The following is a 17,527-nucleotide window of genomic DNA, read 5'->3' as shown; positions in this document are numbered from 1 at the left end:
GGTGCCGCAGATGAAGCTGCTGCTCAGCTTCACGTTAGAGATTTAAGGAGTGATGAGGTTTTATTTTGTAGAGAAAAAAAATATCACAAAATGAAGTTTATTAAGTCATATTTTTCAGTTAAATGCCTTATTGTGCACTTTCTCATTTTCCCCTAATATAAAATCACCACGAGATTCCTCTCGCATTTAGGCGGTTATAACCTACTCCAAAGCCTTTTTCATCCATTTGCAGGAAGTACTTTGTTAGAAATTTGACAAAACGGCAACCGCTCTTTCCTTTGAGCTTGGAGCCCGCGCCAGGGCAGGGATTATGCCCGCATATGAAGCACACCAACTGTCTCACGACATATGGACTTGTCGTGTGGCCGCCCACGTGTCGCCCCCTCTTAATCGTACCCTTGAAGTAGGAGCCAAATGTGTGATAAAAGAGCCTGTGATGGCCTGCCCGAGCCGCTGGTACTGTTAATTGACAGCACGTCTGATTACAGGCCTTGACTGCTGTCCAATAAGCGATACTATTAAAAGTGGACCAACTCGCAGCCGATCAGATTAAAAACCCGGAGCCCATCTTTCCTCCCAGGTGAAGGGAAATGAGCCTTGGCTGTATTTCCAGCTCATTATGATAATTGTAAAGATAATTTAATCTGTCGAGGTTGTCGCTCTTCCATTCGTTCATCCGGCCGAAACTTGTCAACCATGTTAGCATTTGCGTTAAACGTGAACATGTAATTATTATACTACATATACAAGGACTTATTAATGATACAGAACACATAACGCACACAAGACAGATGGGACCAATAGACATTGCTGGCAGCTAGCGGTAAATGCTAATGTAGCGATTTACGTTATCAGTCCGGGCTCCTTTTTTTTTTTTCCCAAACATTACAAAAGGATTCAAGACACAAAGATCCAAATCTAAATCTCTCCTACATTTTTGTTTTCAAATGACAAGTATATGGCAGCTAACTAGTTGGTGGCTATAAGGAGATGCTAACATAACAGTCTTCATTTTTTCTTGGTGCTACTTCATGTCAAACAGCACTAACTGATTGACTGAGAAGGACAACACTCGTCATGTAAGATACCAATTAAAATCTTTCTTTGCTTTAGATCACAAGTGACAACTATGTGGCCGCTAACTAGTTGTTTGCTAGCATAAGATGCTAACGCAACAGTCGAAATTTTCACTCAGTGCTCCCTCCTTTGTGTCAAATAGCACAAATAGATTAAATCAAATCCACGACGCTAGTCACGTAAGATCCCAATTAAAATCCCTATTCGCATTAGATCAAAAGTGACAAACGCGGCAGCTAACAAGTTGGAGGCTAGTGTGAGATGCTAACATAATCGGAGTCTTGCTTATTTATGCGTCACAAGTGCCAAACATAAGTCATCTTACCAAATCAGTCAATAAGAATGCTAACGTCTTGGTGAGTGACCCGTACCTGTGGTTTGCTCCAAAACAGCGCAACGCTGAAAGATTTTTTTTTCCATAACCAAGTGAAAGCGTTCCTACTCACTTTGACACATTGATGCCGAGAACGAAAAAAAGCGTTGACGAGGAGTGTACAGAGGGCGGATTAGAAAAGTATTTAGGTTGCTTAGCAGCTTCGCGAGCATTAACTACACTGATGCATTTTGCTGCGGGTCTTAACGGCCAATTGCCATTTAGTGGCTACGTCTCTTTTATTTAAATGTGAGCCGCTACATTTACATGCGCAAATTAATCGGGTTGCTCATATTGTCGAAATGTTCCCGCCGTGGTTCGATGCGGTACTTTGACACCCGGAATGATAAGACGGTAGGAAGAATGTCTCCATCTGCCTCCATGTCCAAAGCGGCAATGCCAATGGGCTAAATAGACATATTTAAAGAGACAGACTAATTACTACATTTCCCATGGCATAAATCGATGCCTTGTTGCCATAGCGCCTGTTAATAATTCGTCGGGCAGTACGCGGATGTCCGCAGTAAAGAAACGACGAAGCCGACCATGAAGGTGATGTCGAGGTTAATGAGCGACGATAACGCTTAACGTTCGGCCATTTAAACCTGCATTGATGCTCGCTTTCTCCCGCCGTCTCTTCTGCCATTCATTTCATTTTATTTCCGGGATTTACCAGAAGCACTTATTCTGATTAGCGGCAAGTCCAAAGCGCGCTCGGGTGCTGACGTATGGCCCGTGACCTCAGCGGAGGGAAAGACTACGTTTGAAGCTCTCCGACTGATGAAACCATTAGTCAGAACGTGGCGATTAATTTAACGTGCACGTGTACCTCGCGTGTTTATATATGCCGAAGGGATGTGACAAAAGAAGAGCGTTGGCGAGTTCAACTGGCATCCGACTGTCCTTATCTTGTCTCGATCCAGCAACGAGAGGCTGCTTTGACACTATCGTACTATTTGTCTCCAGCCAATTCCGCCCAACTTGTTATTTTCTTCTTCCCTTTATCTCGCCGTGTCATCTTGTTCCAGCTCAAAAATTCATTAAAGCGACCTCTTACTCCCCGTATTCTCTCTTCAAACCCCCCCCCCCGCTCCTCCACTGGCCATCCATCGTCTTTCCACAGCGGGCGCGTCTCTTTTCAAGCCATCATAACTGCCAAATGAATGCTAATGATGTTTTTCACGTTCATGAAAAAGAGAGGGTTTCCAGATTTGACAGATGCCCTTCAGTTTTGCGCTTTTTGGCTGCAGATGGAGAATGTTGGGGCCAAGTAGGATTGGAACTGAATAAACAGAGCTACTGGAAGTCGACAGCGCTGCTCCATTACTAGTTTTGTGTCTGGGATTCATTCATAGCCTAGTTTAGGATTTAAATTTGGAGGTGCCCAGAACCTTGCGTGACTTGATTTCTTTTTCTTTCTTTTTTTTTACCCTGTGATGTATGCCGCTGTTTATGTTAGCAACAGAGTTTGCAAACCATAGTTTCACTCGCTTGTATTTGTTCAAGTGACACAGTGACAACAACACAGACCAGAGATGGCAAATTACTCATAAAATGTAGTTCAGCTAAAGTACAGGAAAAAAAAAATTGACAACGGACTAGTTTACAGGTTTCGTGCTTCAGAGTTCCCAAAGAGACGTCGGATGTGCTCTGTGCATTTTCCTCACGGCAATTTAAGAAAAATAAACTTCTCAATCCCATTTAGTCATGATGAGTATGCGAACAGGAATAAATCAACATTCACATCAGTCGACGTACGATGACGGTTTATGTAGCTTAAGTGCCTTTATAAACCCGATATGTCAGACTGCTGCAGTATCGCGCCAACTACTGCCAAGGAGGACTTACTTCATGTCAATTTTTGTGGCTGGTCTCGACAACCTCCCTGAGAAGCCCATACCTTAAAAATACGGCTGTTTTGCGCCTGATACCGATACCCGGTGTCGATACTCGCTCATCCCTGAATACTTTAATCTACCGAACGCTTTTCAACTTTTGAGGATGCACTTTGCGTATGGCAAAAGCAGAGCCTGCGGTAGCCGCGAGACACAAAGCCCAGCGAAGTGGCCTCCGGGTTTGTGTACGCCTCCCGGCGAACTGTCAATGAACAGTCGGGTTGTTGTTGCGCAATCAATACTAATATTTGTTTTCATGCAAGAAGACGACGTTTGCGTTTTGTATCGTCGCAGGAAACCGAGGGTAAACAGTTGAGCAGCCCGTGGAGATGTAACCGTTGAAAAGCTGAGCTCGAATTGTGCGAGCAGCTCCTCGTGCGTTGACGGTGTGACCTCATTGCGAGCTTAAAATGAATCTTTAAATAAATCTGATTCATTTGATTCCCATGGCATCGATCTGTTTTTGCCAAGCGCTCGGCGCGAAATTAGCCGCTCGGATTTAGCCTTGAAGAATCTCATTCAACTCTATTTGACTTCAAAATCAAACCATGACCAGAATATCTCTGAGTGGATGACTGCCGATCCAAAGCGAGCGGAAAAAATAACGAGGCAAAAACTACAACATTCTCTATTGATTGTTGCCAATAAGCGTCAGCCCCAGGCCACATTGTGTTTTTGGGCGGTTGGATTACACATTTGGAAGTGCAACGTGACTCCCAAACTTCCAGCAGAAGTGGATCAAACCGGGTTTAAGGAAATCAGATACATAACGAGGACATCTCCTGGAATGGGTGAAGAGATGGAAGGTGTACAAAAACAAAAAAATAAAATAACTTGAATGCGCTTTGGAGAACAATAGCCTTAAGCCTACCAATTTTTTTTTTCCGGGGTATTTTATTAGACCACTGGAAAAAAAAATATCCTGAATGAACCAAATAGTTTTTCCACAGTGGCTTTATGGGTCGTCCTCTTATTTTAAAAGGCAGCATTTGTGGTTACATATGCTTACAAACTCAAAAGCCGAGAGACAACTCACCCTTTTTATATTTGTCGGTCAAATGCGGTTCGAGACAACTCACTCCACAAGAGTGATAATTCTTTCAAGCTGTTTATTGCCATCAACAGTTGAGGGTTTCTGTCAAAATAAACATCAAATGAAAAGAATTGCACCCTGTGGGTCGATAATTAGCTTCTAACTTCTGTTCTGCTAGCTTAATGCTAATCGGAAATCCCCCGAGAGGATGATGGAGAGCATAGCTGCGTCCTAATGTTTGAAGCAACGGATATTTGATTCTAAACAGTGCAGCAACACATGAAGACAGACAATGTGACCGTGAGTAGCAATCTCAATCTGTCGTTCTCGGTTTCAGATGGTCAAACGATTTGGATGCAAACAATCAAAAAGGCATTTTTGTTGTTGTTGTTGTCATCTTTCAATTTTGAGTCTTGTCCCTCGCAAGTATCACAAGTGATCCCTCAACAACCCCCATGCGTCATTCATTGGCATTCTTTCCTGTCTGCTTTTTATTGAATCAACACCCCGACCCAAGCCGGGTCCGTTGCCTTCCAATGGAAATTTTCTATTTTTCTTTCTTTTTTTTTTTTTTTGATTGATTCCATCCTCTCCAAAGTGACATTGGCGGAGCAGCGCCGCGACCGCGGACAGCTTTGCAGTTTCTACCCTGAGCGTGTTTCATGCAAATCAGCGAGGTCGCACGTTCCCGGATGACTGAGCCCCGGCCACGGCATTGAGATGTTTATCCATGAAGTGTGTCACGTCAATGCCTGTAATTGTTCGCGCGACAACGACAGCCCGTCAGGCTTAAAGAGAAAGAAAAGAGTCAATCATCCGCGACGCGCCATCTTTGACTTCCCGCCGGTGTCATTCAGGCCAAGGCGAGCGACATCTCTTTTTAATTTGCGGGTCGGACTCACGGCATTGTCTGCCGAAAGCCCAAAGGCCTCTTTTGTCGCGCCGCTCTTCACACGTGGAGCCACTGCACGTGCCCGCTTCTCAATCACCGAGATCGGAGCGACGTGGCGATGTTTGGAACGTATGAGTGTGAGCGAGCTTGCGTTTTCCTCGCCGGGTGCGTGAACGAGCCAAACGAGGCCTTTGAACCGCCCGCAGATTTCCTACATATGTTAATGGGTCGAGCCCCTCCCCGATGAAGAATCCTTCTTGACAGTATTGGTCCAGAATGCTGCTGCTCGTCTCTTGACTGCTACTCGTAAGAGGGAACACATTATTTTTTTTTAAAGATCCTATCATTTATTTTCAAATCTTTAAACGGCCTGACCCCCCACCTGACCTCTCCGAGCTTCCCCGCCCCTACGCCCCTGCCCAGTTCAGCCCAAAGTCAGCTGGGATAGGCTCCCGCAACTCCCCGCAACCCTGTTCAAGATAAGCGGTGTTGAAAATGGATGGATGGAATGGAATACATTTGCGTGTATAACTAGGAATAGATATTCTATTTTATTTATATTCTGAAGATTTTTTTTTTTGGCAGCAATCACTCATGCCTTTGCTATTTGCAGCAAGGCCAGGTCCTTGCTGTACTCCCTCACCGGTTGCGAAAATCTCCTTCTTCGTCAACGCACAACCGACGTGAATCTCGCTCACCTTCCTTCTTTCGCCCTCTCGGCTTTCAAAGCTCCGAGTTAAACCCGCGTCACCCCCGCAGCCAGCCAGTCTCCCTCTCTCCCCCGGCCCCCCCCCCCCTCCCCCCTTATGCGAAAACCACGACCGAATCCACTTTGACAAACAGATCGTAAAAGCCTCGACGCGGCGCCGAGTGTAAAATGTCGGGCCCGTGGGCGGGTGTTCAAAATAAGTAAATAAATAAACGATGACGCTTTGGAAACCGACGTGGCCCCGAGCTTCTTAAATCGCGTCAAACGGATCTCGAAGGCGTACTTAATTTGTCGTGATGGCATGCAAAAGCAGGAAAGAGAGAGAGCAGAGTGCGAGAGTGCGGCCGAGGCGGCGGTTTTGACGCGAGCTGCGCGTCGACGCTGTTCGATAGAGATGTACTGCATGGGGCTGACTTGGCAGCCCCCATCTCTGATTAACATGCTCCTCAGACACGGTGTAGGTGGGGGGTGTGGGGGTGTGGGGGATCAAACTTGCGCGCAGCCACGGTTGCTCGGGAGTCCTGCCTGCAATCCTCGTCGACTGTGCTTGCGTGTGTTTGTTTCTCTTTCGTTTTGATGGCTTGATCCCAGCTCCGCACGCAGGCACGCATCCCCTTTGTGTGTGATTGACACCGCGGTGGCGTGCGTCTCTATTCCATGTCAGGTGTGACATTCAAAAGAGATAAAGCGGAAATAAAGGGAGCCCAGAAAAAATAAAATAAAATTAAAAAAAAAAAGGATACAGGTGGAATAGTTTCCACCGAATTGGAAGAGGAGGTGGTCACAGGCGCCAGAGATTGAGAGCGTGAAGGCGAAGGGATTTTGAAAGGGATTCACGGATGACTCATGCAAATCTGCGTCTCCGGCGTTTGCCTTCACTTTTCCTCCCGGCTGCGTTTTTAAAAATTGCATCGCAATGTTGTTTATGACGGGGTGCAGCTCTTGGCGTGGTTATCTTCCTGCGAGATTGCTCAACACAGCTGCGGGACACATCATTGTGTGAGGGCTGCATTCACATCTCGGCTACAAAAATATCAAAATTCTGCCATTTTGGATATGTGATGTAGCGGCATAAAATCTAACAAATGCAGATTCAAACTTGACAGGTTACCCTCAAGGGACCTTCCCCGTACACAGTGGTACCTCTACTTACAAAATTTTCAAGTTATGAAACGCCTCAACAGGAAACTCTTGTTACAAAAGAAATTTCAAGATACGAAAGGGAAAAATACAGTATGGGCTGTCCGAGTTTCCTGAACGCAACATACTTATAGCTGCTATACCATTGGCTACTAAGCATCATCCTGGCATCCCATTGGCTAAGAGGGACCTCTCCCAATTAATTTTGTAAGTAGAGCTACCACTCTACTTTGACAAATAAAACAATCTTTACTCTAAAATGTGTCCGTGAATGCAGGCCAAAGTTGGATCTACGCGCTCCCTCCGACGAGCTCCAGTTAGGAGGCGAGCAGCAGCGATTTGGACCAACTGGAGACGCCTGAGCGAGGACTGGTTGACTCCAAAATAAAGTATATGACGGTCATCCATTTGAGGCTTGGATTGCCGTTTTGAAAGGGAAGGTTCAGAAAGGTTGAGGATTATTAATCCTGTTCAAGGCCCCATTCACAGTCATCCTGTGATTGACAGGTGGCCACTCCAGTGTGCGACCCACCTGATGCACACAATCACGCTTGTCGGCGTTCCACGAAACCCATCACTCCTGATTCCCAAGCAAAAAAAAAAAAAAAGGCCAAACATACTCCTCCACTATTTATGCACGCAAATGTATGTCTTCATGTTTCTATTCTTGGCATCAGCAAAGTTTCGCTATTATTTATAATGACGTTGGAGATTATCACCGTGTGTGTGTGTGTGTGTGTGTGTGTGTGTGTGTGTGTGTGTGTGTGTGTGTGTGTGTGTGTGTGTGTGTGTGTGTGTGTGTGTGTGTGTGTGTGTGTGTGTGTGTGTGTGTGTGTGTGTGTTTTTCCGCCGTGGACTCCACAAGACCGCTCTCCGCATTTGTGATAGATGGCGTTGCTTGTCGCCTCCCGTCAGTCTCTGAGTGTGTTTTCTTTTCATGCTTAATGCAGTGGCGCTGGATCCCTCCTCCGTAGCTGGTTTGAAGAGTGATTTATGGCCTTGGCCCCTGAACCGTGCCCCCCCCCCCCCCCGCCGCCTCGCTAATGACGGCCGTAAACTGGGAGAGAAACCGAAGGTCAGGACTATCTCCGCCGTCGTGATGTCACTGGACGTTTTGTAGCCCGTCTCATGCGTTGCGGTTGGCTCGTAGCCAGCGCTGTCGATTTGATTACAAAAGACTTGACTCAGGCTGCCCGGTGGACGAGTGGTTCGCGCGTCGATCTCACAGTGCGGTGGTCGTGGGTTCGATCCCGGCTCCGGCCTTCCTGTGTGAAGTTTGCATGTTCTCCCAGGGGTACTGCGTGGGTTTTCTCCGGGGACTCCGGTTTCCTCCCACATTCCAAAAACATGCTTGGAAGAACACTCAAAATTGTCCCTCGGTGTGAGTGTGAGCGCGGATGGTTGTTCATCTCTGTGTGCCCTGCGATTGGCCGGCAACCGGTTCAGGGTGTCCCCCACCCACTGCCCGGAGATGGCTGGGTTAAGCTCCAGCACCCCCTGCCACCCTTGCAAGGATAAAGTAGTTCAGAAAATGGATGGATGGAAGACTTGACTCAAGGTTGACTTTGTGTTCATGAGACTCGAGTCCCAAGTCCTAAAACTTCCAGCTCGCATCCGATGTTACTCGAGTCCTCCGTCTTTGTTTTTCCAACTCATGTTGATGGGCTATATCAGATCTGCGTGTTGTCTGTTGCACTCGCCTTGTCAAATATCGGAACCCGATTTATTTTTCCTTTTTCTTAACCGCATTTAGAAGAGGCCTGTTTCCCCTCTCAGGATCGCCGATTTCATGTGTTTTCTTTTTCTCATAACTCGGCCTCTTGAGAGCACCGACTTATATAAGCATCCGAGACAGTGAGATCTGGAGACGTCGGACCAAAGTGATGTGTTTTGGTCCCGTTGCGCCTCCCACAAATATGTTCAACGTCATGCGGCGATCTGCGGCGCTGCATGGGAAAACCAGCAGACGGAACACGAAAGGTCACCCCTCATTTTTCATCCTCCATGCAGGCCTGCTCTCTTGCTTTTCTGCGCGCAACCTTTTCTCACCCGCCTCTTCCCGACTCTTAATACATGTGGTGTTATTGGAGGCTCCAAAGGTTTCACGGCCAGGCAAATCTCGCGTAAACCAAACCCGACTCGCCGGCGTCTCATGCAAAGGAGAAATAAATCATGTGGGCACGTGTTTCCAGGGGAGGCTATTGTTTATCACTTCAGTCTTGCCAAAAGAGATAAAGGGAACCGTCTGTAATTTGCTTGCGTGAGCACTCAGGTCTAATCAACACGGCAACACCAGATGCCTGAGGATGTCCACCAGATAAGCACGCTGGAATGAGAGTGACTGTGGAGCAAGGTCACGTGGATCTTTCTCGAAAACAAGCACCGTATTTTCCGCGCAAATAAGGCGCACCAGAAAGATTGAATTTTTTCAAAAGACGACGGTGTGCCATATAATCTGATGCGCCTTATATATATATGGATCAATATTCAGATTTCTTGGATGTAGTATTTTAAAACTGTATTGTAATGTATTATATTCCCTTTAGCGAAGCTCCATCTAGTGGATGCATAATGTAACCGCAGCCACTATCGTAGCTCCTATTCTATGCGCCTTATAATGCGGCGCGCCCTACATATGAAAATTGTCTTGAAATAGGCCATTCATTGAATCGCCTTATACGTCGACGGAAAATACGGTAACAGTTTGTGGTGAACGCAAAGAATGTGACCCAGGCGTGCAACATCATCAAACATTTATTTACGAGTAGGTCAATTGGTGGCGTCTTGCGAATTCAAAGCTTAGGTTTGTCTTTTGATATCCCTCACAGTCAGCCGGTAACACAGGATAGTTTTTCCACTGAAAAGTAAAAATTAAAAAAAAACATTTTTCCTCCAACCAATGAACCCATTTTGAAGCAATCACAATAAAATCCTCTCCATCGCTTCCTTATGTGTTTTGTCACTCTCCTTGAGCCATAAAGTCGTCCCCAAATTAGAAAAAAAAGCATCTAATTTGTACAAACAAATGGCTTTCAGTTCACGAGACAACTATTCAATTATTCCATTTTATTCCATATTATATTCTGTTTTTACAAACCTTAATTCTGTTTGAATATATGAAAAAATCTTGTTGCGACACCCAATGAAAAAAAACAAAACAAAAAACCCAAGAATACGTTGCATACTTTGCCATTGTTTTAAATCCCACAAATTCTACTTCTCTACGAAAATATGCTGTGCATTAGAGACTCACCTTGTGGGCCTGCCCAGAAAAGCGGAATGCGGCGGTAGGGTCAACGCCGCTTCAGCAATGGCGTGTGCAACTAATTACCTGTCTGCCTTTTTGAGCAGAACTCAAACGGTCCAGGCATTGAACCCAGAGGTACACCTCACATCATATACGAGAGGGGACATACAAGTTTTGCTCGTTTAAATAGAATAAGCAGCAAAGTATTGTGCAACTGGCTGTTCCTTTGTCTTTCTGCCTCACTCATTCCGTACATTCTTTGGCCTCGCTCGCTATATATCCGGTGCGACTCCCCCTCGCTGTGTGAATGCCTTACTTGTATCCCTCACGCTCTCTCACCTCTCATTCTTTTCAGCACGGCCCACGCTGCATTGTTTTTGTCATTTCCATTTTCCTCGCTCGCCCTCTCCCTACTCCCTCTACCCCTCTCCCCCCCACCCCCTTTTTTTGCCTTAAATCCTCCTGAATCCTCCCATCTCATTTTATTCCCCGCTCGGCACGTCGCCGCTGCTCATCGTGTCATTTGTTATCTGCGATCCGACTAGCATCCGGCTATCATCTACCCGTGATTGCGCACTCTCCATAAAGCAGCCTCTCCACGCTCGCTAACATGACAATTAAGCCGAGCTCTGGGAAATCTGTCGGGTGTCTTTTGAAGCTCACATAAAATAAATGGAACATTGGAACAAGCATCCATGGCTTACTTTATATCCTATTACACATATGCTCGTAATTCTCAACTGTGTAAAAGTCTGAAGGACGTCGGAGGTGGGCCGGATGCTAAATCACGCGTTCGAACATCATAGAGACTTGAAACTTCAGCTCAGTGACCCCGGCAGCTTGCCGGTGCTGTTTCGCAACAAACTGCTGTTTCAAAAACAAAAAATGATAAAAATTGGTGGTTTATTTGGTCAATGGAGAACGCATTTCCAATTATATTTTAAAAAATTATAATAATTTTACAAGTGACTGTGTTCCCCCCCCCCCCAAGTCTTTGTTAAAAAGTACATAAAAATTCTCTTCTGCCATACAAGTGGACCACGTGTTATAAAAACACGAATGGACCATTCAGCATCATCAACTGCTTTAATGCGGACTCTTTCAATTCCGCTGTGCTGTTGATGTCAGCAGAATGGAGCACAAAAGGGGAACTCCAAATCTTATTTTATAATCAAATCGAAGCGGGCTCGCCAGGGAGCCAGGATTTAATCAACCGCGAAAACAGATTTACTTGCCAAATAAAGAACTCTAATTTCACATTTTAATCAAGAAATAACAACGAGCGTTGTAGCTTTTTAGCATTCGTGCCATTTACATAACAAATGTGACGAATAATGATCTTTATCTGGAGGAGCTCTCTTCCGCCCGTTAGGAACCACTTCCTGCTGCTCCCGTTGCGAAACAATGACAGTGAAAACAACAAGCCCAAAACAGTTTTTAACGGAAACTTTTGCTCATTCTGGCTCGTTCCTTTTCTCCAGTGCATTCCGAGATGTCAAATAAGAACGCGGCTGGCATCCTGTGTCACGGAATTGTGCGGCGGATGCTTCTGGCTGTCAAATTCTGCCTCTGTGTGTGTGTGTGTGTGTGTGTGTGCGTGCGGCAACACATTGACAAGATCCCATCAAGCAGGTGGGAGGCGTCGGTACAAATATAAGGTGTTGTCTGAGAGCGCTTTGTCATCGCTTGGAGCTATGAAATCAAAGTTGGTGCTCACCAATATTTCCTCAAATAGGCCACTTACACATCCTTGACCCTCTGCGAGAAAAAAAACAAAAAAAACGTAACTGTAATTATGTCGGATTAAAGACACTATCAGCAGGGACAATTTTTGAGTGTGAAAGTTGATACGGATTTTTTTTTCCCCGTGTGGTATTAAAAGATGGATTTATTGTATGTCATCTGTGTTCTCGTTCCCAGGAAGCTGCGCTTCATTTGACATACACTGTATGCAAGTTTTCTTTTTTTTTTAAACCCTTCATTCATCCATGCGTTGTTGAATTTATTTATTTATTTTGGTGACGCCTGCCCTGCAACATTTTCTGACACATGTGAAATGTCTTTTTTGATCCCTGAGAATGGATGTGGAGCCATATAAGCAAACTCCACGTCGTCAAGTAGATTTGCTGTCGAGAAGTGAAAGTTGAGGCCCGATCCATTAGCAGTTTTCTAATATTTTTTTCTTTCTTTGCAGGGCTGTTTCTAAAAGCTTTAAAATGTAAGGTGCCTTGCTAAAAGGATACGCGTGTGGGCCCATGGAAGTGTGAAAGGGGAATTATTCAATGCGAGTACTTTATTGCATCCATACTGACACATCTGTGTAATACTTGACAGCCACTCCAGTGACATATTTCATCATAAATAGCGTCAAGGCGACTCCATCTCCCATTAATTTCATTTCATACTTCCGGAACAATATGCCTTACGCTTCACTAAACCTCATTTTCGTATCATCACAGTAACCCAGCGCACATTTGGATTTTCATTGTCTTTTATACCCGTATTTATCATAATTACCGTACAAAGTGTCATTCTGCTGAAAGAGGCTGCTACTTGTTTAGATGGTGGTGAAGCAGCATGTGGCTTTCTGTGTGATTTCTCTTACAATCGTGACGGAAGTAAACATTTCAACTCAAGCTATCATTTATTTATTTATTTATTTATTTATTCGTGTGTCTGTGTGTGTGTGTGTAACATATATAATGAAGTAGTTGTACTCTGTTACTTTCCAACACAGCATCTGGAGGACAATAAGTAGTTAAAAATTACATTGGGGGGGGGGGGGATCCCTCGAGTGTGAGCATTTTGTGTGTGCACGCACACAAATCACCTCCGTAATTATGACAAATGTCTCCAGCCGAGTGTGAGCAGTTTGCCGTTCCCCCAAAATGAGGTAAAACGAACAAGTTTGGCAATTTGCAGGAGTCGCTCATAAAAGTCCAAGCGACGCAGTGACTTCGGAATCGCGCCTGAGATGAACCGCTCCACCCGGGGTTGCGACCGACATATTCCCAGATTGATTGACGCCGATCGGGCTGCCTTATAGGCAAGCGCCGGAGTGATGCAGATGGCGAGTGACGATAGCAGGGGAGGAGGAGGAGGGGCATCCAAAAACCGCAGCCCAGCCGCGAGGATGTGCACCTCCGACTAATGAAATTGGACTTGTGAAGTCAGCAACACGCTCAGCTTGGCTGGCGACAGGGGATTTAACGCGGCAATTTGTCCGACTGCTGGCAAAGTCACTGAGGAAACATTGAGCTGTCACCGCGATAATAAAGTTGGATCGGCGAGGCATCAAATCGCCAGGCAATCAATGATGTCGCTCGTCCTGAGCCAGCTTTTTCCATTCAAGGTGATTCCGCCGTGGCCCGAGAGGTTGAAAAAGGGGAAGGGGGAATGCCCGCAAATTGGATTGGAGTGAACCTCGGCTCGCCGTGCTTTCCGCGCTTTGCGTCGGGCCCGCCGGCCAACGAGGCCGTTCACGCGCTCGGGAAGCTTTTGCCTCACATTTGACACTCTTCCGTGGCGCTCGCTTTTCCTCTCCGTGTTACCGTTCGGCCCGTTGTCCCGCTCCCTGTTTTCCCTTGAAATTAGAAAAAAACCCACGTTTTTCTACCCTTGATGGCAGATCTCACTCTTTCTTCCTTTTTTTCCCTAATTAAGATAAAAGAGTTGAATCAGAACTTCTAAGTTGTCTAAATCTTTTTTTAAACTCATTTACCGTATTTTCCGCACGATAAGGCACTTCGGAGTATTAGGCGCACCTTCAACGAATGACCTATTTTAAAACTGTTTAATTATAAGGCGCATAGAATACAAGATACAAAAGTGGCTGCGGGTGTGTTATTAATCCACTAGATGGAGGTATGCTAAAGGGAATACAATACAATACAGCTTTATTTATATCGAGCATTCACAACCGCTGCAGCTGGAGCAAAGCGCCTTACAGAACTTTCAAAATCCTACGTCCAAGGAATCAGAGTATTGATCCTTATATTCATCTGTGCTGTATGTTTTGACAATAAAGGTGTATCCAATCCAATCCAATATAAGGCGCATCGGCTCATAAGGCGCACCGTCAGCCTTTGAGAAAATGGAATGCTTTTAAGTGCGCCTTATAAAATACGGTACCTGTATTGTATGTGAAGCCGTGTGGATTTCTTCCTCTCCAAAGGAGTTTTCGACTGCCTGCTTACAAGACGCACGTGCAAAAGTGCTTTTAGGTGCGCCTTATAGTGCGGAAAATACGGTACTTATTTGAACACAAGTATCTGTACTTTTAGTTAAGTACAAAGTCTGATACTTTTGCCACATGTGGTAATTTTTTGGGTTTACTCAAGTAGTATCTCGAGTTCCATTTAAGTACCGAGCCGGAGTAATTTTGCCACCTTGGGTACAAACAGAAGTACTTCGACTAGATATAGAGAGTGGTACTTTTTCCACTAGCTACTTTTTTGTGAGTACATTTTTGTTTTTACCTTTACTTCTTTACAGAACTGTCTGTTGTATTGAAGTATAGAGTGTGAGTAATGCAGTCCAACAGTGTGTTGACCGTTATCGCTTTCATGACCGCATTTCAATTGTCCCTCCCTGATGAATAAAGTGCACCGCTGCAAATCAGTGACGGCCAAGACCGGCTCCTCATCTTGCGGCGCTTATCTGCGGCCGAATCTGTGGTTGTAATGGGGCAGCGTCTGACTCCTTCGCCTTCCCCTTGCCCCCCGATGACGCTGACGCGGGCGCTGAGTAATTTGCACCCGCAGCCCCGCTTTGATGCGAATGTCACGGCAGGGAACGTGAGAAATTCCCCCAAAAGATGACGTGTCCCGATAAGGTTAGCGTATGCGCCTGGTGTGGGGCCATTAAGGGGGCGTCGCCACAATGCCGCTTTGTGTGTGTGTGAAAAAAACAGAATGTGTGCAATAAATTGCCAGTCGCCTCATCCCTTTTATTTTTTTATTTATTCTTTTTTTTTTTTCGGGGGGGTTGTAATCATAAAACTTTTCTTGGCTGTACAAAATTCATAAACAAAGCCCATGATTGTAATATGAGGACTTTATACTGATCAAAATGTGAATAATCATCATCATTTTTTTAATTCGACTTAATTCTTCTCAAATTATGATTTTTCTTGTATTACTAGTACTCTACTTGTGAAATTCAGATTTTAGTGTAATTTTACAGTTTTGTGAAAAATTTTTTTTTTCTAATTTGATGTTTATCTTTTAGAACTAAATCATGCTTCCCGTTTGTAAGATTTAGATTATTTTTGTGAACAGACTTGTATTTCGTTATGATTTTCCTTACTTTATTGTGGAGATAAAACAAGCAAGAGACAAACAAGACAGGAAAGTGTATTTTCATTTCAGTGTGTCAAAATAAATGACAAAATATAAATAATGTGCAGTTGCTATAGTAACTTGAGGTAATTGCCTGAGTACTACAGTAACTAAATCATGCCGCATCGCTTTCAGCAGACGTTCATTTGAACGACCCTACGTTGAAGTACCCGCTGACAGTTTTTTGCTCAATTTTGCGGATGTTGTCATTGTTTTGTTCCGCTTCGATTAGTTACATCGCCAAATTGGATTAGAGTTAATTCGCTTAGACGCAGCAATGTAATGCGCACCACTTAGGCTCTGCTAAAAACGAACGTGAACGAGCGACAGATGTGGGGAGGCTTTCTGCGAAACCGCGGGCAAGAGCCGAACACGGCTGGCGGGCGCTTCCGATGCCATGTGTTTGCAATCTGCTGGCAAAAGTAAACGCAAAAAAAAATAAAAATAAAAAATCGACTTGTGTACTGAAGTAAAAAAGTATAGACTGACAAAAATTTAAAAAAAGATTTCTAACCAAAAAACAGAAAAGTTTATACTGTATAAAAAAAAATCATCGAGCGATAAAATAAATTATAAACTTCTCATGACTTGAAAATGAAGATGACCATTTTTGTCAGATATATTTTTTACATACCGAACATATTTATTCTTGTGACGTTCCGATCTATACTTGCAATTTTAGGACTTCATTCCATTAAAAAAAAAAAAAAAGTGAAGTTGTGGAATTCAGGCCCCTCCCCCACTCCTCCACATTATTTGACTTCATTTTTGTAAATCGATGTATAGCTCTAATGTATTACTGACCCCGTTATTATTGTACATTTCTATTTTTTTCTTTCTTTTCTGAAATAAATGAGATTTTGTTTTGGCTTTTCTTGGGGTGTGGTGAAATTGGTTCAGAAAATGGATGGCCGGATGATTCCGACTTCATTCTTGTAAATGTATCCACCTGAAATAAAGCCATCTACAAATTCAGTCCAGAAAGCAAGCATTTGTTGTTTGCTCCTTCCCACTGCTAATGTTTACTCTTGCCTTATGTCATCCAGCGAGCAATCTGCGGCCGCAGTCCAACGTTTTTTTGTTTTGTTTTTCTCCCCACCAAACGTGAATTTCGTCAATGGTGCGTGGCGAGAAAGGCAAGCGCCATTGTTTTAAAATGTTGAAAGCCTCATTTACATGGTGACTCATAGCGGCGCTCATTGGAACAAGATGTTGCTTTGGATTGTTTTTTTGGAAATGATGTTTGTGAGATTTCCAGAGAAGTGCGGCTATTAGCGTAACGTGCAAACATACGACTACACCGAAAGCGATGATTATAAATGAGGCAATCATACACGCTGGATTCCAGCGCTTTGCACGCAGCGGCCGGGCGAAGCGCCTTTTTGGAGGTTTGCGGCTTAAGTAATAAGCATTCCGTTGATGCGGATCTTACCGCTTGATGGTCGGGGGGGGGGGGGAATTTATGTCTGGTGACTGAGGCAAAAGTTGTGGCTTGCTTGTAGTCAACTCTTGGACTCTTTCATATCCTGTACAATATCCTGAGGCTTAGTATGTCTTACGGGGTTCCCTCACTTTACCGCGGTTCATAGAAGAGATTTTATTTATTTATTTATTTTTTTTGGATGAGTCAGAGAAGGTCCCCATTAAGCTCCTTCCCACAGAGCAAATACAATATATGCCTGTGAGATGTGTTGTATGTTGTTTTGTATGCATTGCTGCCCCGTGGGTGAAAGTGGCAGTTGTTTGAGGCTTTACAATTTCAGTAACATCGATACGATACTAATTTCTGTTCACGCATCGATGACGTTTTACATTACATTTG

General features: G+C 44.5%; 1 protein-coding gene across 3 annotated transcripts in view; it reads left to right on the top strand.

Moving 5' to 3' along the window:
• Window positions 1-17,527, top strand: part of sema6bb (sema domain, transmembrane domain (TM), and cytoplasmic domain, (semaphorin) 6Bb) — a 130,098-nt gene that overhangs the window by 47,293 nt on the left and 65,278 nt on the right. Inside the window, exon 1 of one of the 3 annotated variants that reach the window (XM_086116696.1) lies at window positions 7,843-8,194. The exons of the other annotated variants lie outside the window; for them this stretch is intronic. Within the exon in view, the coding sequence (XP_085972822.1) occupies window positions 8,163-8,194 (32 nt within the window). The 5' untranslated portion in view covers window positions 7,843-8,162. Of the gene's footprint in view, window positions 1-7,842; window positions 8,195-17,527 lie in introns of those variants that run through there. 3 annotated transcript variants of the gene reach the window in all.

This window comes from Hippocampus guttulatus, chromosome 7, assembly GCF_054856545.1.
Source record: "Hippocampus guttulatus isolate MCC_2025c chromosome 7, RoL_Hgut_1.0, whole genome shotgun sequence".
NCBI lineage: Eukaryota > Metazoa > Chordata > Actinopteri > Syngnathiformes > Syngnathidae > Hippocampus > Hippocampus guttulatus.
Note: the sequence above shows the minus strand (reverse complement) of the source record. Positions and strands in the feature narration are given on the sequence as shown.